Raw genomic sequence first — 23,763 nt, 5'->3', positions numbered from 1 at the left:
GGCACTGGGGATGAGGTGGTTAAGTGTCTTGCTCAAGGACACAATGACAGCATTCATCTGTAGAAACTAGAATTTCATTGCCGACCTGTGGGTCAGTTGGTCTGACCACTCTACCAATAATGTTTATGTCAAGAGCGGAATTCAAACTGCCAACCTTCAGGTCAGTGGACAAACAGCCACTGTCGCCCCAGTAACAATGTTAATATTGTTAAAGTCTGTGATGTTTATGTTTATCTCAACATTGATGCTAATCTGAATATGACAGTTACACCAAGTGTCCACTAGAGGACACCACAGCACTTATTTTGAAAGGTCTATTTAAGCAACAGTCCAAAGAATTCCACCACATTTTAGGGTATGAAGTTTATTAGAATTTGCGATTAGCGATGTCACATTGACCTACATGGCACAAACAAAGTCATAAATATGCTGATATGCAAATATCTAGGGTGGAATTCAAAAGAGCTCATCTCACCTGGGAACAGTATCCACGGAAACATCAGTCACATAGCTTATAGTGGAGCAAACTGCAGCTTTCAATATCATCATTAACATAAAAAAACAAACATCATTTATATAATTGTTACAAAATAAATTATACAAAACATTCCAAAAAATAAAATAAAATTTAAAAAAATAAAACATGATTTGAAAATGCACTAAGCTACAGTACTAGATTCAGTGCATGGCTTTAGTATTCTATATGACCTGCATTTATTGTAACAGAAGAGATTTTGTGTTTTGGGGCTCAACAGTGAAATTAAACTTTCTAGTTTCCATTTATTTTTCTCGTAAATTACCAAATAATCCAATATTAAAAGTTTAAAGGCACAAAGCAGCAGACAGAAGGTTCCCAAGTGTTTTTGTTTAAACTTTATCCTTTTTCTTGTTTTAATGATATTGATGTCCTCCACCAAATCCTCCCAAACCTAATAAACGATGTCATCTTTACTACTGTAAACATTTATTCAAATCCGAATCAATTTCACCTTGTTAAAAATCCAAAACCATGTGTGCTATCTGCATACAATTATAATATTTATTAATCATAAACCTGTAAGTAGAACTGGTGCGCTGTTAGCATGCTAGGAGTTTTTAGCAACATTCGTAACAGCTAGTACTTTAAACTTCTTTCTTTCAAAAGTCCATGATAAAACTGAATAATAATAATAATTTAACTTCTGTAACTAGAAGTCTTCACACACCGTTGAGCTCCATTGGAAGTATGCATGACCTAGTGATATGATTTATCGCCTTGGCAACATATAAAATTATAATATAAACAAAAAGATTCAAACACACAAGAGCAGTGTTAATCCCTGTATTAAGTATGTGTGTAATTGTTATGTCATGCTCTGTTAGTGAGTCCAGGACAAGGGGGTCCACTCTCCCCGCTTGTATTTGAGTATTGAGTTGTCAGCCATGTTGGTAAGGGCCTGAGCTGAGGTGTGCAGGAGGCGGCCATGTTGGTGAGGGCCTGAGCGGTTGTGTGCTGGAGGACGGAGTGAGCTCAGCGAAAAGGCAGTAGTCGAGGAGGTGGCGATGATAATGTAGAAGATGAAGGTGAGGGTCCATGGTTGGTTGGAAATGGGAAAGGGAGGTATGCTCATGCAGCTGGTGCCAGAGACCAGCAGGGGGCACTATGACTATGACCAGGAAGTGCTTTAGGTTGGACACAACACTAGAAAGAAAAAGAAAAGAAACGTGTAAGAAGAATTATTTTACTATAGAAATCAAATCAGGTCATAATAAAAATATAATAAACTTTCATCTGTATGGTCCAAAATAAATAGTTGTAAACATATTTTTATATAGAATCAATGATTAGAATATATTTGTTTTCTTTTTGTTTTGTGTTTAGGTTTACTGTAAGTATTTATTTTATTTTATTGTTCATTTGAATAGTGACAGATACAACAAACATAGATTAACAGTTGAGTAATCTGATGTTTTTATAGCCAGGGCTAATTCACAACCCCAGTCCCAGATGGGCTTTAAAACTGTTCAAATTTCACTAAAAAGCAATGGGATTATTTGTAGAAAAAGCAAAAATTACTTACAAACTCATACACTCTCATTTCAATCTTTCGCAGCCCCATATCATTAAATATAAAGTATAAAATCCTCTGACAAAATGCTAAAATGCTATTTGCTTTGTATGTTTATACTATTAAAAACTCTATATATTTTTGCATACAACTACGGAAAATAAATTAACATGATAAATTTATATAATCATCTTTTTTGTGAGAATCAGGCCTTTCATTAAGTTTAAATATTCACTGACTCGTTTTACCTTTTAATATGTAGTCCGTTAGCAGAGTAGGCACCTTGTCACTGTCTTCTTTAATGGCATAAAGAACTGCAAAAACAAAGTAAACACAATTATAAATATAATCTTTAAACGTCCATGTTTATCTATATGTTCATTGTCTTACTATTTGTGAGCATCTGAAGGTCGTCGACAGATGGTGGAGTGCCTTTTTTCTCATATGGAATTACTGTGTTAATGTACTAAAAAACAAAAATATACAAATTAGAATTATTTTTCCATTTTATTAAAAAATACGATTTAAGTCTCATCAGAATTAAAGCATTCATATGTTCTTGTTCCTGAATACCGTTTGCACACTTTTTTCAAATTTGCAATTTGTTCTGTGCAAGGTCAGAACATAAACCTTGATATCTCGGAACGGCCCAGAGCGCAGATAGAACATAGGGACAAAATACATTTTCTAGAGTGTTCTACAGCACTCTTCATCAGTGACGAAGAGTGCAGTCAGCAGATCAGATTACACTAGCACAATAATAATGTGAGACAGCGGCCTCAGAGTCTTTGGCAGAGCCGTGTACGAACACGGAGCCAGGTGAACTGAACAAAAGCATTTCATATTTGTACAAAAGGAAGTTTAAAGGGCCCCTCTGACTCTATTCTCTGATCTATGTTCTAATGTTGTTTCCTCATCACAAACATACCTACAGTTGTGTTTTGTTTCATTCACACATGTTTAACACACAAACCCTGCATATTTAGACTCAGTTCTTCTCTCAAACTGAAAACACTCTGTTCCACCTTGTGATGTCATGTGGTAATACAGGAAGTGCTCCACTGTGTTTTTAAAAACCACACACCTTCACTAGAATCACTTCGTTCATTTCAGCTCTGGAATTGTCAATCTTTACTGAACTAAAGGTAAAAAGTAACTTGAAAACTACTACTTCATGACATCACAAGGTGGAACAGAGCATTTTGAGCTTTGGAGATGTAAACAGACTAATAATAAAGTGTTACTCAAACATGTGAATGAAACAAAACACAACTCCAGGTGTGTTTTTGAGGAGGTAACAGCATTAGAACGTGGCTTAAGCCTCACAGGAGTCACTTTTGTTTAATACATGATCTTTAAAGAGAACTCACCTGTTTGTCGTTCCCTGTGCTTCCGAATGTTTGTCTGATGCCGGTCTGAAGGATGTTGGACAGTCCCTCCATACTGAACCTCTGCAACACACACACGCTCACATTATTATTATGTTTTAGTATTATTTTTTGTATGAACACTACCAGTCAAACATTTACACCCTCTCATTATTATTATTTTTAATTTTTACTACTTTCTGCATTTTATAACCACACAGAAGACATCTAATATATGAAGTAAGATATATGGAGTTATGTAGGAAAGAAAAAAAAGTACTACTACAGTATTTATATCTACCTACCTACCTACCTACATACATACATACATACATACATATATATATATATATATATATATATATATATATATATATATATATATATATATATATAAAATCCTCGAAATGGCCTTTGTTTTCTTTGTCAAAAAATATTCAGTAGAGTTATTTAACTTTTTTTTTTCTTTTCCTTTTTTCTCTATATAATTCCATATGTTTGCATCTGCTTAAACACATGGAAACAGAACTACAGTTAGTACCTTTTACACATTTTGCAGCGTTCAACAGTTACTCCTCACCTTTTTAGTAATCCTAATTGCACTCTGATAAGTTTATAAGTTTATAAATACATGACTTTCAAAGGCCAGGGCAGTTTTAGCTAACAACAACCAGCATCCTAACACAATGCGCAACAATGTTACTTCCTGGTTTGTGGATGATAAAAACACTTTATAACCAGATGCAGACAGCACAGAGTGGTCTCATTTTGACCCTAAGAGCTGCTTTTACAATAGGTCTGTACTGGGACATATCAAATTGACTTTATTATGTGAAAAATAAACGAGGTCCAGCTCCTTTAGGCTCTGCACACACCTGTAAATGTAAACTGTTCCATTTGAATGGACCTCACTGAGCATGTGCAGCTGCAGAGGCTGGAGTCTGGATATAATGGACTCTCCTCTGTCCCTGTTCCTGTCTCTGATAGGTCAGCGCACTTTAGTGCTCTTCCTGGAACACACGCCACAGGCTAATGGGGATCCATTATGTTAAAAGTCTGCCACGGAGGAGCCTCTCTGAAAATGTTCTAGCACTTGAACTTTAAACAGGATAAACATATTCAGGTGCTTTCGTCTCTGTAAAAATGCTATGCTAACGCTAGCATTACCAAATATGTGTAAATTCCATAAACCTTATTCTTCTGACCTTATGCTGTCAGATAAGAGGAAGAGGAATATAATATAATATCTTTTACTGATAAAAAAAAACTAATACTTCTACTGTAGTTAATTACAAAAACACTAGACATGACGGCTGAGCTGTTTGTTATAATGTGTTGTTCTAGGTTATTATCCAATCAGAATGCAGAATTAGTCTCACATGAGCGTCTCATTTGGGTTGCCAGTTTCAAACTGTCCTCTGTATGCATGTTTAGGAATTGGCAACCCAGGCACAGTTGTGGTTGTTGTTGAGCAGACGACATACTGTAGTTTTAGAATGTAATGTAATAATGTATCTTTCCATAAGAATTCACGTTTTTCAATGTGTTTTAGTTAAAAAAAAAAGTATTGGTAAAGTAAAGCAAATCTAGTTCAATACTGTTTATACAAGACAGATATGCTAACTTCAAACTGCAAAAGGAGATTTATACATAGAAAAAGTATCTCTGTATCTCTCTGTGGTAAAGTTGCTATGATAGAATGGATAACCCTCTAAAATGTCATATCATGAGCCTTTACCTTGACTGGCATGGTGCCCGTCTTCTCTGCCCGCCCGCTGGAGCTCGTGTTGCTCCCTGTGTTGGGGGTGGAGCTTCCCTGCAGACTCAGAGCTTTGTCCCTCCGTCTCCGCTTGCTGCTTTCCCTCTGCTCCTTCTGCCTGTTCTGCACCTCCATCAGGACAGTGATGAACGTGTTCTTCACCTCCTTCTCAAACTCCAGCTCCTCTCGTCGGGCCAGCTGCCGCACCAGCTCCTCTGAGTAGTCCCGGATGGTGGCGTCGATGCGCTCCAACAGCTCCATCAGGGTGGAGTTAGGCATCAGACTCAGACCTGGAAATAAACAACAATATCAGAGTTTAGTGTTTAAGCTTTACAATGCTTTTTTAAAATCATGTACCGTTTTATGCATCATATGGCATTTTAAACCTTTAACTGACAACATTGTGCCAGTGTCTACAGTAGGTCAGCATTTCTCCACAGCAGTCTCAGGATCAAGTCTCAGACAAGTAAAAAATTACATATTTGGACAAGAATGCCTTAATATTTGAATAATTTTAAATGTGGAAATGTGGCGTGTGATGTTTTTAAATGAAAGAATGAGAGAATGCAGGTTTGATTGTAAATGGATGATAACTGGATGTATTTTAATTGTTTGTAACCTGCCTGGCGACTGCAAATGTAAACGAACTTCCGCTAAATCTGGTGTAAATCTTGATCTCTATCAAAATAAACCAATAAACTAAACTAAAATCTCAGTAACTCTAAGAAGAACTGAGCCTAAATATGCAGGTTTGTGTTAAAAGTGTGAATGAAACAAACACAACTCCTGGTCTGTTTGTGATGAAGAAATAACATTAGAACATAGATTAGACAACAGCGTAATATGGGTCCTTTACGTTAGTCCCATTGAAGCATCCCTCCACACCCCTCTGCTCTGTGATCCATCCTCTGCCCTGCCTCTGTCTAAACTGCCTGGGGATACTGGACCTGCTGAAATGGCTGTTTTTTTTTCCTGCTCTCCATTTGTCCTTGGGATCCTGATTTGAAAAGCCACATGCTAACCGGCCACATGCTAACGGCTCCTCTATAAATAGGGAGTCCAATTTAAAGGTCCCGTTAAGAATGGCCCCACCTTTGGGAGACATGATGCTCAGTGACGTGCCTCAAGGCCACGAGCTCACCTCCCACCAGCTCCCTCATTATTCTTCATACAGACCATTACACTAAAACAATTACTGGAGAAAAGCTCTGGGTTAATAAAAGCCATATCGTTTAATGGATCAGCTCACAGTAGGTCAGGAGATGGATAGTGTTGATGTAATCCATTGATTGATATGAAATAATGCTGGCAAGGTTAGCTGTTGAGGCTTTAATACACATATAATATTTTATTTTGAATTGTTGATTCGCTGTAACAACCGTGCTAGATTTTCATCACTCTGAAACTCATGAAAACACAGAAAAACTGATACTGGTCAAAACAATAAACCATAGTGCCTCCTACAAACCCTTCACATCTGTAAACAGAATTCAAATCTGTTTAAGTGTATTTATTTATCACATTTAAAACAACTTGTGCTGACCTAAGTGCTTCACATAATAGTCAACACAAAATAAAAATACAGACAATACACAGGAACAGAACAATAAAACACCTGTATATCCTGTCTAGTGTTAAATACCAGGGAGAAGGGGTGGGTTTTTAGTCTAGTCTTAAACTGCTAAAACAGAAGAGTCAGATCATAAATGTGATGCAAATGTAATTGTCTAAGTATGGGATTAAACACATTCATATACAGATTCATAAACAGATCTGGTGATACTCACAAAAGGAAATATTGTACTGTACTTCACTAAATATTTGCTCCACGTTGCCCTGGTTCTTACCCTCGTAGGAGCAGTTGTTGTTGGAGGCCTGGGACAGCTGGCGGATCTCGTCCAGCAGAGAGGGGTGAGCCCCGGGCGAAGACTCCTCCTCCTCCTCTTCCTCAGTCTCTCCTGGGTCTGGGGAGTTCTCCATCATCTCCTCTATCTCCTCGATGACCTTCAACAGCAGCAGGAAGGTTTTTAGACAAAGACGCCACACACTGATGTATAGAGTCAAAGTACTATTTAACATGAGGGATGGGCTGTTTCTATGATAATGTCAGATAAAACTGTTGTCCGGTCACATTTAGGTTAAGGTTGAAGGTCTGAAGATTTAAATATTGAAGGGTGAGTACTCAGTGATTGGATATAATCTCAGTTGATCAGTTGGACATTTTAATCAGTTTAATAAGACAGAGTACGATTGCTTATTTAATTGTATTTATATATGTTTTTTAAGACAGAAAATCTCTCAGATATTCACTTACGTACACGTGCCCCCATTAGCATGCATTAGTTAGCATAGCACGCCATTAGCATGCATTAGTTAGCATAGCACAGCTACTAAAAGCCATGAGCCTTTCCTCCAAATGTCTAGCTCACACTCTACATTATTGATGGCGACAGATGTCTGAAGGGCGGCTGTGGACTCTATAAGCACATGAGTCATTTTCATGTTTGATCAGTGAATGTTTTGTAAAAAAAATATGTCCTTTCTGTCTTAAACTCAAACTTAAGGAGCAAACTGATTAAGGTCCCAAGCGTTTCACATAGGGGCCCTTAAAATCTAAAAATGTCATGTGACTCCCTCTCACCTGGTCGGCTGAAATCAGTGGCTCCTCATTCAGGCAGCTGGCGTTATCGTTCTTCTCGTTCATCTCCTGTTCCTCCTTTTCATGGATCTAAACACAGTGATAGCATTTTGGATGAGTTCAACATTGCTGGTCCTATTAAAAGTCGAGTATGTGACCTGTGCTCTTTATAAAAGTTACTTCAGTCACTACCTATGTTATCCATCTACAGTCTATGGTTAACTGTGTCCCCTCTCTCTGTAACTGCTGCTATCAGACTCATCACTTTGGTCTTAAAATGTTCATATTAACCTGCTCTACATGATCCTATTGTTTTTATTTTGCTATTATGTCCGTAGCTTAAGATATGAACATTAATAATAGACAAATCGGGTGCTTTATTTCCCTGAGGTTACTCCCGCTAGTGTTAGCAATAGGTTTGATTGACAGCATTGCTCAGCGCCTGCTCTCTGCTAAACCAGCGGTGCGAGGGAAAGGGCATTATCTTCAACAGCCTTGCTCCAGATTGGCTCTTTGGTTGCTATGATACTCTTGGTTGGAATTCCTAATGAGCAACTGAGCTCCATGTTCACCTCTATAACTGCTCTAGCCCCGATGAGCTTCATTTGACTGGAGCTGAACGCTGTGCGTGACGTCACACTCACTTAGTTAATTTCTTTATACAGTCTGTGGTCACAACTGATCCTTAAGGCCAGTGCTTTAATCACACACTTTTTCTCTCATTCTCCATATATGGACTGGGCAAGTCTCGTGTGAAAACTTACAACTGAGCTGCAGAGGCTGCATAGCACTGATTCATGATTGTGTACAGGTGCTGGGGTTTAGGTAATGACCATTCAGATCAGAGAGAGACATTTTAGGTTTAAACCAACTGGATTTCTGCATTGAATGGCAACCCAAATGAGAGCATCATGCGAGATTCATTCTTCTTTCTGACTGGATAATCGTCTTGAACCAAAACAACAAATCATAACATCAACAACATGGCCTCCATGTCCAATGTTTTTAGTGATTCAAAATAAATTAGCATTACTATTGTTATAAAAGCAACGGCTGTTAAATAAAACTCTTACATCTTCCACCTTTAACAATAACAAATAAATCCCCGGTTTAAAATAATCTCGGGAGGACGGATCTACTTTTTAAAACAGTAAATATTGACTCAGAATCCACTCTGCACAGTCTGGATATAGATTTTACATTTCAGTGAAGCCCAGACATTTGCACTGGAGGAGTTCAGGCCTTGAATATCTCAGGCCTGTCAGCCAATCAGAGCGAGGCCTGAGTCGTCCGCTCGGTCAGGGGTGGTCAAGCATGTCCTAAGTGTCAGCGAGAGGCGAGAGAGGCGGAGGGAGGGGTCAGAGCGCTCACTCAAAACTCAACACTGCACTGGATTCATCCAGGCAGAACAAAAGTACCCTGTGCACTGCTAAATATTCTGGGCCTTTGCCAGTGTTATTAGTGTTTTGGGCCTTTGCTAATGCTAAAAGTGCTTGACGATGTTGTGGTTTACTCCCACTACCACATAACTACCCTAAAAGCACTTTGGGTATCCTGAAAGGCACTGTATAAATCCAATAATTACTTACTTACAAATTAAATAGTTTGTAAAGTTTGTTATTCCAAAACTCTCTCAGCCCCAAACCAGACACTAACAAACTCACTGTCCTATGAAGCAATGATGTAATACTACTAGTACTACTACTACTACATAGTTAAAACAACACAATATATATTCTGATGTCTGTGTAATCCTTCCACAGTAGAAGGTTGGATTATTTAACTCAACAAATGTTTCTTATCAGAATTAAAAGGCCAGTATCTTATTTCAAACCACGAGTCAGGAACATGTTTAGATTTGAATTTTCAGCCCCGCCCACTCAGTCCTTTCTGCTGCTGTGATATGGCACCATGATACAGAAGGTACTCATGTCATGCAGAACTCTAAACTCCTTCTCTAAAGTAACAAAAAAGTCAGTATTAGCAATGCACCATGACAGAATCAAGTGTCTGAGCTGGGGTCAGGCAGTTGTTTCCCATGATTCTTAGCAACAATGCATCTAATTGGATGATACTGAATGCTCCTGTCAGTATCTTCTGTGTTAGTTATTATCTGAAATGCTGCAAAATGAATAGATTAACTTAGCATTCTCATCTGTTCTCTTTTTAAGCAGCTTTTAGCAAACAGTGAGTGACATAAAGAGCATTTATTTTGACAAGAACACATTAAAATCAGGTACAGGCCTTTTAACCATAGACTGTTTATATAAATGGATGTAGCTAACCTGCTAGCTGCCACGTTCCAAATAGAAGGTGATCATAGGCACGCTTCCAGCTCCATCGACTCTGGCTCCAATTCACTTTACATTGAAAAACTGTGGCTCCTCTCTCTGACATTTTGGTCATTAATGTTCGTATTAACCCGCTCTACATGATCCTGGGTTTTTTATTTAACTACTGTGTCTGTAAACCAAGATTTGATTTAATAAATGATACTCGCAGTCAGAATTACAAACATACATCTCCAAATTCATCCGTATAACTGCTCTAGCCTCGATGAGCTTCATTTGACTGGATCCAAACGCTGTGGGTGACGTCACACTCACTCAGTCCTCTTCTTTATACAGTCTATCTTTATACTTACTTCCTGATCGGACAGGTTCCCGTTGAGCCCCTCCTCATCAGCTCCGTCCCAAGTGGAGATGTAGTTATCTGTCAGGGCATCCCACACACTGCAGAGAACACACACACACACACGTTAGACCCAGAGACACCACCACTGATGAATATTAAAAGACTGTGGGCAGCTCTGAGACTATTTAAAGTCACTACACTGCTGTCTGCGTTACATAAGGGGATTAGAGCTCCAGCTGGTCTGTGATTGGCTGGACGGTGTTTCATTCTAACCACCTGCACACGCACATGCTCAGTGTGATGATGTCAGGCTGTGGAAGCTGCAGTGACACGAAGCAGGATTTGAGCTGAATAAAATAAATATAAATTATAAATAAAGTTTGCACAAATTGTTACGTCAGTTGTAGAAATAATAAAACATATTCCCCTGCCAAAAGAGATTGAGAGGTTTTTGAGAAAATCTGTAAAAAAAAAAAAGTGAAGCAAGTCAAATAAAACTGATCTATCAAATGAGTTAATTCAAAACAGCTAAAACTTTCACATTATGATTAGAATAAATACATTTGAAGTACAGAGGTAGTACTTTTTGTGTAGAAGAAAAAAAAACAAACTTAAAAGTACGCTACACAAGTTGAGGGCCTACTAAATACTAGTCTCAATGAAGATGTTATTTCCTTGCCTGGAATGTTCCATGGTATGACATTAAATATATCCGTCTAGCACCGATTCATTACAGATGTTTCTATTGCTCATAAACACAATAATTCCTTTTGTTACTAGGCCTCTCCACAGATCTGATCTGTTATAAAGCGTAGTGGTGTAACCTGCGTGTCTCCCTAGTGATAGACAGGGTTAATCTATACTGTGGAACATTCTAGACAAAGCAATAACATTTCCATGGAAACGAGCAGGAAGTGGACCCTCCACTAAAAATGTTACGCAGTGCAGATTTAACAAAAAGACTTTAAAAAAACAGCACAAGGAACTAACAGAAGAAATTTTAAACATAATACAACATAAACATGATAAATATTAATAAAACTACATTTTAACAAACAGACCAACCAAACAGAGAGATAAACGGGCTCACATCAAATAAAGTAAAATAAATGGGCTCACATCATAGCAGAAGTCGAGTCCCGGGTCAGTCGGGTTTGTAAAGACGTCCGATGGAGGAGAGGAAGAGGAGAGGAAGAGGAGCGGAAGAGGAGAAGAAGAGGAGAATAGGAGGAATGGTGGACAGAGGTCTGTGTGTGTCTTTTGTGGAGGCTCTGCTCCTCGTGGCACTGCCCCACACAGAGAGGCCCATTCAGACCAAAGGTTAGCTCAGCGCAGACGACACGCCATGTCCCACAACAGAACAAGAACAACAAGAACAACAACGACAACAACGCTGGGCTTAAGATGGAGTCTGACATTTCACACTGTTGAAGCTTTAGTGTTAGTATTAGCACAAGAGCAGAGCCACAGGTGTTGTCCTTTAGAATAAGTACAGCGGTTTAGACCTGGTTTAGACCTGGTTTAGACCTGGTTTAGACCTGGTTTAGACCTGGTTTAGACCTGGTTTAGACCTGGTTTAGACCTGGTTTAGACCTAGAATCGTCCTGTCACACACCTAGATAATGCTGAAGTTTGAGCACATAATGTGTGCAGTGTTGGTTTATGGGATTAAAAACTGCTTGTAAGACAGAGTTTTATCTATGATGCAACTAAACAGAACATTTTTGACTACTCACGACGACTTTAGGTCAACAGATGAATGAAACAACTGAATGAAACAAAATACTACTCCAGGTATGTTTTTGATGAGGGCAGTGTTCTGGTACTGTATAAGGAAACATGCTGAATTTCTTCTGGTTGTTTATTTTCTGAACACAAGGGCGACTGTAGGCTGTAACTCACGCCAAAACAAGAGCGAAACAGCAGCAGTCTCAACTCACTAGAGCCAGGCTCCTAAAACAGACCAGTAACTGACCAATAGAACCTCAATCAACTTGTCAGCATAGCAACTAAGTGTCACATACAAAAGCATTTACATGAACAACTCATTAACAGCTACAAGAACTATTGACTGTGTTTGTGTGTGTGTGCTGTGTGTGTGTTTCCCGTGTGTGTGCATGTGCTGTGTGTGTGTGATGTACATGTGTTTGTGCATGTGCTGTGTGTGTATTGTCTGCGTGTGTTGTGTATGCGTTGTCTGTGTGTGTGTGTGTGTGCATATGTTGTGTATGTGTTGTCTGTGTGTGTGTGTGTGCATATGTTGTGTATGTGTTGTCTGTGTGTGTGTGTTGTGTATGTGTTGTCTGTGTGTGTGTGCATATGTTGTGTATGTGTTGTCAGTGTGTGTGTGCATATGTTGTGTACGTGTTGTCTGTGTGTGTGTGTTGTGTATGTGTTGTCTGTGTGTGTTGTGTATGTGTTGTCTGTGTGTGTATGTGTTGTCTGTGTGTGTGTTGTGTATGTGTTGTCTGTGTGTGTGCATATGTTGTGTATGTGTTGTCTGTGTGATTGTGCATATGTTGTGTATGTGTTGTCTGTGTGATTGTGCATATGTTGTGTATGTGTTGTCTGTGTGTGTGTTGTGTATGTGTTGTCTGTGTGCGTGTTGTGTATGTGTTGTCTGTGTGTGTGTATGTATGTGTTGTCTATGTGTTGTCTGTGTGTCTGTGTGTGTGTGTGTTGTCTGTGTGCATATGTGTTGTCTGTGTGTGTGTTGTGTATGTGTTGTCTGTGTGTGTGTGTGTTGTGTATGTGTTGTCTGTGTGTGTGTGCATATGTGTTGTCTGTGTATGTGTTGTCTGTGTGCGTGTGTTGTCTGTGTGTATGTTGTGTATGTGTTGTCTGTGTATGTTGTGTATGTGTTGTCTGTGTGTATGTGTTGTCTGTGTGTATGTTGTGTATGTGTTGTCTGTGTGTATGTGTTGTCTGTCTGTATGTGTTGTGTATGTGTTGTCTGTGTGTGTGTGTTGTGTATGTGTTGTCTGTGTGCGCATATGTTGTGTATGTGTTGTCTGTATGTTGTGTATGTGTTGTCTCTGTGTGTGTGTATGTGTTGTGTATGTGTTGTCTGTGTATGTGTTGTCTGTGTGTTGTGTATGTGTTGTCTGTGTGTGTGTGTTGTGTATGTGTTGTCTGTGTGTTGTGTATGTGTTGTCTGTGTTGTGTATGTGTTGTCTGTGTGTGTTGTGTATGTGTTGTCTGTGTGTTGTGTATGTGTTGTCTGTGTGTTGTGTATGTGTTGTCTGTGTGTTGTGTATGTGTTGTATGTGTTGTGTATGTGTTGTCTGTGTAGGTGTTGTGTATGTGTTGTCTGTGTGTGTGTTGTGTATGTGTTGTCTGTGTGTTGTGTATGTGTTGTCTGTGTTGTGTATGTGTTGTCTGTGTGTTGTGTATGTGTTGTCTGTGTGTTGTGTATGTGTTGTCTGTGTGTTGTGTATGTGTTGTATGTGTTGTGTATGTGTTGTCTGTGTAGGTGTTGTGTATGTGTTGTCTGTGTGTGTGTTGTGTATGTGTTGTCTGTGTGTTGTGTATGTGTTGTCTGTGTTGTGTATGTATTGTCTGTGTGTGTTGTGTATGTGTTGTATGTGTGTTGTGTATGTGTTGTCTGTGTGTTGTGTATGTGTTGTATGTGTTGTGTATGTGTTGTCTGTGTAGGTGTTGTGTATGTGTTGTCTGTGTGTGTGTTGTGTATGTGTTGTCTGTGTGTTGTGTATGTGTTGTCTGTGTATGTGTTGTCTGTGTGTTGTGTTGTCTGTGTATGTGTTGTCTGTGTGTTGTGTATGTGTTGTCTGTGTGTGTGTTGTCTGTGTATGTGTTGTCTGTGTGTTGTGTATGTGTTGTCTGTGTAGGTGTTGTGTATGTTGTGTGTCTGTGTGTGTATGTGTTGTCTGTGTGTGTTGTGTCCTTGTATGTTTTGCCCGCCCTGCTCTCATCCTTGTGTCCATACGTCCATCTGCCTCTCTCTATAATCACTCGCTCTAAACTCTGAAGCCCAAATGAAAGGGGCCGTGGGGATTTTCACATTTTAACTCTTTTACATAACGATCATCGGGCTGCCAAAGGTTTCGTTGTTGTTGTTTGATTTAACGGTACATTACGCAAGTTTTCGGGTGGAGTATCTGCCATCTGCTTGTCTCCGTGGAGATGTTGGCATGTTCCACAGCATGGCATTAAAGCTACCATTTGTAATTAGGTTGGCTGACCCACCCCTATTGTATTCTCACATGTCACCATTACACGCAATTAAAAATCAAATTAACTTACAAATGTGAACATTAACTGATCTGTCTTATATTATTTATTTAAAAACTAGGCCGTATATTTTACATTTATACAGTTTTTGGAGTGTGATCCTGCTTTAGCATTTGTGTGTGAGTGCATTAAAGATACCATCCATGATTAGACCAGTTGACCCGCTCCTGTTGTATTCTCACATGTCACCACTAGATGTCATCAACATTACTGCTGTCTGATAGTGTGTCAGCTTTAGTCTGACAGAAGATCAGAGAGCACAGGTGAGGGGGAGGGGCCAGGTGAGGAGAGGGGGAGGGGCCAGGGGAGAGGGAAGGGGTCAGGGGAGGGAGAACAGGTTTCACAGGTTTCTACTGAAAAAAAAAATAAAAAAAATCAAATACAGATAGTAGCTTTAATCGGGCACATATGTAACTTTTCTGTTGAAGTCCACCATTAACTTGATGTGCTTGGCCTGGAATGTTCCACAATATGGTATTTAACTTGACTGTCTTGTATTTATTTCACCTCTAGGCCTGATATTGTATATTTAAGATATAATTTCTTCAGAGTCCATCACAGTTCAAATGTGTTTGGGCCTTTTTTAAAGTTGTAGAGCAGATGTTTGTAATTCTCCATTTTGTTTATAACTTTCAGAGGGCAAAGTGGTGCTTTGCTGTTACTGTAATTCTAACAACAACTAGCATGCTAACAGCACACTTGCATCACTTCCTGGTTTGTGGATGATAAAAATGCTTATAGATGTAGGCAAGAGCAGCTTTTACAATAAGTCTGTACTGAGGAAAGAGCCATTTAAACTGATCTGGTCTCTTTAAATCAGACTTATTTTGCAAACTGTATTTTTCAGATCTTTTAACCATGTTCTAGTTGTTTCTTCACATTGAGCCTCTGAAGTTGTATTTGGACTGATTCATGTTTGAGTAATATTTATATTTATATCTTATTTTTGCCATTTTGCTGATCAACCCCGTACGCACTTCCTTCTTCAGTTTTATTTTCTTAATCTGTGATACTTGTAGGATTTGGCAGCGTTGCGTGGTGCAAATGAAAAAAATGGGCTGCTCACTAGTGTGATGTGCAACTATCCATAGGGGGCGCCGACAGCATGCTGCGCTTTGTTGTTGATGTTTATGGCGACGTCAGATCCCATTGCCCACCACTGTTTTCTTTTATTAAGTCATTTTAGATGAATATTGTGATTTAAAATGTGCAAATTATAGTATAATGATCCACGAGTGTCAGAGATTATAAATATAGACACACACAAGTACAATAGGGCTGATTTAAATACGTGACGTAATGAATATGTTTGTCGACGCCCACAGTCCTTCAGTCTAATTCTCTGCTTCTCCGTCTAAGCTCATTTCCAAAGCTGTAATTTCTTCATAAACACCTCCTCCAACTCCTACAAACACTATTTATATCCTCCACATTCACACTGTTCAGAGCCAGAGCGGTCAGCTGACAAGAGCACACAGCACACAAGAAGAGGAAGAAGAGGGAGAGGGGGATGAATAATGCAGAGGGAGGAGAGGAGGAGGGAGGGAGAGGAGGAGGGAGAAAAGGGAGAGCAGGAGGGAGGGAGGGAGAGGAGGGAGAAAAGAGATAGGAGTAGAGAGAGAGGGGAGATGAGGAGAGGGGAAAGGAGGAGGGAGAGAAGGGAGAGGAGGGAGAAAAGGAGAGGAGTAGAGAGTGATAGGAGAGGAGGAGGGAGACAAGGGATAGGAGTACAGAGAGAAGGGAAAGGAGGCGGGAGGGAGAGAGGAGCGAGAAGGGAGATGAGGAGGGAGAGAGAGAGGAGGGGGGAAAGGAGAAGGGAGAGGAGTAGAGAGAAAGGAGAGGAGGAAGGAGTGATTAGAGGAGGAGAGAAGGAAGGGAGGGAGGGAGAGAAGGAAAGAGGGTGGAGAGAAAGAGGGAAGGAGACAAGGTGTGAGAAAAGGGAGAGAAGAGGAGAGAAGGGAGGGAGAGAGAGATGAAGAGGGAGGGAGGAAGAGCGAGAGAGAGACAGGGGGAAGGGTTGAAGAATAGAGGGTGCGGGTGGGGCCATTGATCCACTGTTTGTTTACATTGTTGTGGTTTTAAAGGGACAGACCACAGCTGAGATTCAACATGAAGTTTTATCAATGAAAGAGAGAAGAGAAAGAACTTATTTTTATTTTTTTTGGCAGCAACAGAACAGAGCAAATACCTCCGTGTTCTGTTTGTGATGTTTGTCCAAGCAGGTCTTCAGCACACAGCCATGACGATGATTGTTTTTAGTCAAATATATTTACAACTAATGAAATAAAGGTTAAAATGGCGACTGAAGGAAGATATTTGAAAGGTTTTTATATTACACATAATTGACTCTTGTAAACTTTTAGCCATGTTATAATCCTGTTACCTCCTCAAAAACAAACCTGGAGTTGTATTTTGTCTCATTCACACATGTTTGAGTAACTCTTTATTATTAGTCTGTCTACATCTCCAAAACTCCAAATGCACTGTTCCACCTTGTGATGTCATGAAGTGGTAGTTTTCAGCTCTTTTTACTTTTAGTTCAGTAGAGATTGTCCATTCCAGGTCTGAAATGATCCAGATGATTCTAGTGAAGGTGTGTGGAGTTTAAAAACACAGTGGAGCACTTCCTGTTTACCACATGATGACATCACAAGGTGGAACAGAGTGTTTCCTGTTTGAGAGAAGAAGTCAGCCTAAACTCAGCAGGGTTTGTGTGTTAAACATGTGTGAATGAAACAAAACACAACTCCAGGTCTGTCTGTGATGAGGAAATTACATTAGAACAGAGATCAGAGAATAGAGTAATATGGGATCTTTAAAATGTATTTGGGACTTGTCTTTTTATAGTACAGATAATAAGTATGATGATCCAATTACGATCATGATTACTCGACTTTAGTCACTATTATCCCGATCAATCAAGACTCACTCTTCATCCTGGAGCCGCTCCTCGTCTTCCTCGCTGTGGCTGTGGTTGCGTATGGGGGCCAGGCCTTCTGTCTTGGTGTTGTAGTTATGGAAACACACGTTGAGCTTCTCGTCAAACTCGTTGACCAGGTCCTCCATGGACTTGAAGCTCATCATCTCAGAGAAGTTGTCCAGCTCAGAGAAGTCCTCACGAGCGATGGGCACCAGGGCCACAGTGGAGGAGGTGGAGTAGGTGGAGTGTTCTGGGGAGTCCATACGGCACGGGCGCAGGTCCTCGAACTCCTCATCCAAGCAGACGAGCGGCGCTTCCATGGCGACCCCTACTGGCACCTGGGAGGATAACAACACACTTTCAGTTAGCGGTTTGGCAGTTTAGACCCTTCACAAGTCGACGTGTTCTGCTTTGTAAACTCTAAAATGGATCATCAGGGCCCGAGCACGAATGTGTGAGAGCTCTAATGTATTTGTAACATTTTCAGAATCACAAAAATCAAGCCATAAACAATAATGTACAGACAGTTAAGTGGAATAAAACATCAGACTTCAGTGAGCTCTAATTCTGAGTGAAGACCCAGAGAAAAAATACCAGCAGACGGCTCAACAGCGCCACCTCAAACTTTTCCGTAGGGCCAAGGAGAGCCTGACCCAGAAAAAAATCTACACAGAAAGATGAAAAGTAGCATGAGAAATATACATATCCAAACATGTGAAAAATTATATTATGGCCCCTCCCCCAAATTGTACAGGAAGTCGGCCATAATGAATCAAACCCAAGACAAAAACACATGTCGTTTTAACATCTCCTCCAACAGTTTTCACTGAAAACACACAAACTTTAACAGCAGTTTGTGTGTTTTCAATTATCAATTAGATTTTTTTTCCACACAAGTTTGAACGTTGTCATGGTGATTTTTCAACAAAATGGATGAAATTTTTTTAAATAAAATTATAACTTTCACAAACATTATCAGATTGGGAAGGTCCCATTGAAGGCTGTGTACAGAGCTGAAATCATCTGAGCCCCTGCACATGGACCACAATCATCCAACTGACCAATCTACTGCTCACAGCAAATAGTGCTGTAATAATGTACATGTCAACACCAGGGGGCGATATAGAGGGAGGCTGTTAAATTCATTAATCTGCATCTCACAGAGCAGACGATTTCCATCCCTCAGTTTTATTTTTATTCACTTTAATAGCAGCTAATGAGATAAAAATATCTGAAATGACTCATTGAGCCAAACAGGACGTTTTCCTCTGGGACAGAGTCTGAAAAAGAGACTAAGTGTGGAAAAATGGGACTGAACAATATTGCTTAAGCATTGTTTGTTTGGGTTTTTTTGCTGAATGACAACCATATGGAAGCAATAACCTTGAATTTTATTTAAAAAAGTGTTGTTTTATTGAACATTACTGTCTATTAAAACTATGAGTTTGTGTTTTCATTGTGTTTTGAGCTCATCATTGAGTTTATTAGAATCAAAATGGAGTTGATCCATTTTAGTGTCATGGCAATACTCATTTGTATGAAAAAAAAATCCAATATCCAAATGTTCTTCAGATTCTTTGTGTCTAAACCAAACCTTATGTAAATGAGCTGTGTTTTTATCAGGAGACAAAGCAGAGACAGGTTTATGAGGCAGAAGGGGCCCGGGGCCCAGAGGGACTCACAGCAGCACCTGCAGGGAATACACCCACTCAGCTATTCAAGGACTCCTTAAATTTATTTTATTGTTTGTGGAGGAAAACTTCATATGTCACTGCCATGTTTTATTTCATATTTTTTAGGCAGAATCATTTTAATAATAGTTAATATGTGCATGCATCATTTAATATAAAGAAACAAACAAAAATAAACCAAAACACTTAAGTCAAGGCGACAAGTCTCACATTGGGGTATGGAATCAATTGGCCTGGCAAAAAGAGAAAAAAAAATCATAAAATGAGCATCGCAACAACATTGCCCGCCCTGACTCCACAGCGCCACCATGAGTCAGACCCTGTGGCAAACGCAACAGGCAATTTGGCTCAGGTCAACCAAATTCAGAGCATTGACAGAAAAAAGCACATTTGTGTCACATGAAGAACCTCAGTGTTTCTGCCATAGATTTGGTTTGTGATATCGATATTACCTCAGCCAATACTACAATACTGAAATTTTATATTTGTGCAGTTCTCTTTAGTGACATAAACCATTTAAAACTTTAAAATCAATATATATTTGGAATGTGAGGTTCATGTGCATAAAAGTCTTTTATTTGGAGCGAGTAAAGTTCATACATCACAGCTCAATGTGGCCAACAGCAATTATTTGAGCCTCCTGCCAAGATCTGAAGTCTGAAAGTCAATTTGCATTTTTGTCAACTGAGATCTAAAAAAATCCAGTCCAAAGTGTATTTTAGAATGGCTCAGGTCACAGCAGGTACAGTCGTTTAAGACCCATGTTACACCACGACATATTCACAAAGGAAACACAGACACATACAGGAAGTGCTTCACTGTGTTTTTAAACTTTATACACCTTCAATAGAATCATTTGGGTAATTTCAGCCCCGGAATTGCTAATCTTGGTAGGTAAAAGGTAAGGTAAAAGGACCTGTGAACTTGAAAACTACCACTCCACGACATCACAAGGTGGAACAGAGCATTTGGAGCTTTAGAGATGTAGACAAACTAATAATAAAGAGTTGCTGAAACATGTGTGAATGAAACAAAACACAACTCCAGGTCTGTTTTTGAGGAGGTAATACCTTTATAACACATCTTAAACCTCACTGTCAGTTTGTGTACTATAGGAGCTTTAACACTTTAATATCTCCCCTAAGGAAAAGAGTCCTTGATTGTCCCAGTCCAGTCATTACACAGCTACACCGCACACGTTACAATTTTGTGCATTATTCATTCATTTCATTGACTGACAAAAGCAAGGCTGCCAACACCACATTCACACTAGGCGAGGCAGGTGAAGTGACAGTTTCCATTAGAGTCACTGGTATCCCACTCCTCCTGGTATTCCCAGTGAGACGTCTCCCTTCCCAATCCTGACCAGGCCCAGTCCTGCAGTTTCAGAGATGTGAGCAGACTGAGCACTGGCTGACAGGTTCACCACCATCAGAGGCTCATTTCCTGAACTATAATCTAAATGTTCATGTGCAGCATTTCTTACATTTTGACTGAATCACGGCTTCAGATCCTTCATGATTCTTTTATGAGCTGTAGTTTTTTCAGTGTAATTACATGAACCTGTCTGTTTCTCTCCAGTTGCTGTTGTCCTGAGTGGAGTCCATTTAAAAGCAGCTTGTACATGGCCTTTCCACCTCACAGAGCGCAGACAGAGTTTTTTTCAGCTCTCCTCTTTCTGCCTCCTCCTCTCCTCTCTCTACGGCCTCCATCACTTCTCCTCTCTCCTGTCCTCCTCTCTCTGCTTCCTCCTCTCCTCTGTGTTTTCTCCTCCTCTCCTCTTCATCTATGCCTCCTCCTCTCCTGTTTTCTCCTTCTCTCCTCTTCCTCTCTTTGCCTCCTTCTCTCTTCTGTGTTTTCTCCTCCTCTCCTCTTCCTCTCTGCCTCCTCCTCTCCTCTGTGTTTTCTCCTCCTCTCCTCTTCCTCTCTGCCTCCTCCTCTCCTCTGTGTTTCCTCCTCCTCTCCTCCTCCTTTCTCTGCCTCCTCCTCTCCTCTGTTCTCTCCTCCTCTGCCTCTCTCTCTGCCTCCTCCATCACATCTCCTCTCTTTGCCTCATTCTCTCCTCTGTTCTCTCCTCCTCCTCTCCTCTCTCTACGGCCTCCATCACATCTCCTCTCTGCTGTCCTCCTCTCTCTGCCTCCTCCTCTCCTCTGTGTTTCCTCCTCCTCTCCTCCTCCTTTCTCTGCCTCCTCCTCTCTGTCTCCTCCTCCTCTTCCTCTCTAGTGTTGGTCTGTATACTATAGTTGCTCCATTTCTCTGTGTTTTTTGTGTACTATTAAAGCCACTGCAGTTTTGCGGGATTCTCACCACAACCTTCTGGTTAGTGGGCGGACACTGCAACACTGTCACCCCAAAAGGTCCAGTTATGTCAGCTTGAAGAAACAAAACTCATATGAAGTTAAGTTGTATTATAGAAGAAAACAAGAAGTTTCAGCAATACTCAGGAGAGGTTTGAACCGGTGACTGTCTGGTTAGTGGGCGTAAACTTAGCCACATTATTCTGATGACTTAAAAAAGATGAGGAACTTTACATTGTGAAACTTGGCTCGTCTAGGTCTCATTTTGCTAATGGACTTTTGCAGCTAAGACTAAATCAGTGCCAAACGTGCCTGGTGGAGTGTTCTGGCCAAAAGGCACAAGGGCAAACAAACCCCACGGAGCTGATCTGTGCTTTTAACATGACCTTGAGACGGGACGCTCAGGTGGACCGGGGGAGGTGTGGACGCCGTTACGGAGGTCAGTTCAATAGAAGCAGCTCAATGGCACTGGGGGAATTAACGTCAGCAGGTTTTTTTTTCAGAAGGGTGATAGATTAGGCCTGTTGCCATAGCGATTAACAATTTGAAAGAAAATATTGAATTAAAAATGTTGAGTATAAAAAATAAATGTGTCATGTCATAACGTCTTTCTTCTCTCACTGATCCAATCGTTGGGTTTGGGACTTTTTAAAAACATTTATACATTTAATAAAAAAAATAAGTTTAAAATAAAAAACGCTGGATGCATATTGTTCAAAAAGACATTTAAACTGAATTACGTTCATGCTTCATAAAATTTGGCGTTTTTTGTTTGGTTTAGGACATATTCTGGTGAGTGGTGAAATATTAGAACTGTTGCCATAGCGATTAACAATTCATACAAATGTCCAAGGCCATTGTTGATCAAATAGGTGATCGATAATGTTTCAATAAGCAACATTTCTGGATAATAACGTCTGATCTGATGGTGTTTTAAAGACACAGGCTTCAAGAATCAAAACATGAGACATAAAATACTGTATTTTTCATCGGCCTAGATATGAAAAACACATTCAAATTCAAATTTTATGACAAATTTGAGCCAGATTTCTGTACAAATGAATGCTAATGCTAACAGTTTGTACGTACACTCACAAGAGGCTGTACCAGTGTGGGCCCCGGGGTAAAACAACCTGACTGACATCACAGAGGTGTCCAAAGCCTCATATTAACACAACTCACATCAAGGCCCAGGAAAAAACTAGTCTCATCCAATGCAACCTAAATACTATTTTTGTCATTTTCCCATCATGCACCAGAAAACCCTTCACTCAAATCATAACGAAATAATAAAACTCCCTCATTTACCCCATTATACCAGACAAAAGAGGAAACTGATGCAAGTACAAGTCATGGTGGGTGGGGGAGGAGCGGAGATGCTTGGAAGGAGATGGAGAAACCATGGTGACAGAAGGCGAGGATGAGGAATGCATCCCACAATGCCCGAACACGGTACCTTTACGAGACGAGTCAGACTTCTTCAACCGTTGCTACGACGATTCATTCCAGGTGAAGTCTGTCCCAGAGAACGATGGCAGCCGTGTTGTGTTTCCCATAAAAATGTACACAGCCGAGTCTATGTCCTCACACAGCCCAGTGTGTGTGCGTTTGATTCACAGTCAAGAAGCAGTGTGTGCTCTCTCTCTCTCTCTCTCAGAGCATGCGCACTGCAGAGATACACTGACGCCATGGTCGCCAGGCCCCCCTCCCTCTTCCTCTCCCTCCTCCTCTCCTCTCTTCTCTCTCCAAGCCTGCACACTAACAATCTATGCTGACGCCATGGTCGCTAGGTCCCCCCTCCCTCCTCCTCTCCCTGCTCCTCTCTCTCTCTTTTACTGTCTCTCCCTCTCCTCTCTCTGTCTCTCTCTCTCTCCTCTCTCTGTCTTTCTCTCTCCTCCTCCACCTCTCCTCTCTGTCTCTTTCTCCCTCTCCTCTCTCTCCTACTCCTCTCTCACACTAGTACTACCAATCTATAGTCACACCATAGTAGCTAGGTCCCCCCTCCTCCTCTCCCTCTCCTCTCTCTGTCTCTCTTGCCATCTCCTCTCTCTGTCTTTCTCTCTCTCTGTCTCCTCCTCCTCTGCTCTCTCTCCCTCTCCTCTCTCTGTCTTTCTCTCTCTCTCTCTCTCATCCTCCTCTGCTCTCTGTCTCTCTCTTC

At 40.4% G+C, this 23,763-nt stretch overlaps 1 protein-coding gene across 1 annotated transcript; it reads right to left on the bottom strand.

Annotated features, from left to right (window-relative positions):
* Window positions 1-348: 348 nt before the first annotated feature.
* On the bottom strand, window positions 349-23,256 carry fez1 (fasciculation and elongation protein zeta 1 (zygin I)). Its single transcript, XM_055226831.1, has 10 exons — window positions 23,062-23,256; window positions 17,627-17,955; window positions 10,457-10,544; window positions 7,816-7,902; window positions 7,022-7,178; window positions 5,154-5,464; window positions 3,419-3,499; window positions 2,439-2,514; window positions 2,297-2,362; window positions 349-1,681 (listed from the first exon to the last, which is right to left on the bottom strand). Exons 2-10 carry the CDS (start codon window positions 17,935-17,937, stop codon window positions 1,665-1,667), a joined length of 1,194 nt encoding a protein of 397 aa, XP_055082806.1. The 5' UTR covers window positions 17,938-17,955; window positions 23,062-23,256; the 3' UTR covers window positions 349-1,664.
* Between the last annotated feature and the right edge of the window lie 507 nt (window positions 23,257-23,763).

This window comes from Periophthalmus magnuspinnatus, chromosome 14, assembly GCF_009829125.3.
Source record: "Periophthalmus magnuspinnatus isolate fPerMag1 chromosome 14, fPerMag1.2.pri, whole genome shotgun sequence".
Classification (NCBI taxonomy): Eukaryota; Metazoa; Chordata; class Actinopteri; order Gobiiformes; family Gobiidae; genus Periophthalmus; species Periophthalmus magnuspinnatus.
Note: the sequence above shows the minus strand (reverse complement) of the source record. Positions and strands in the feature narration are given on the sequence as shown.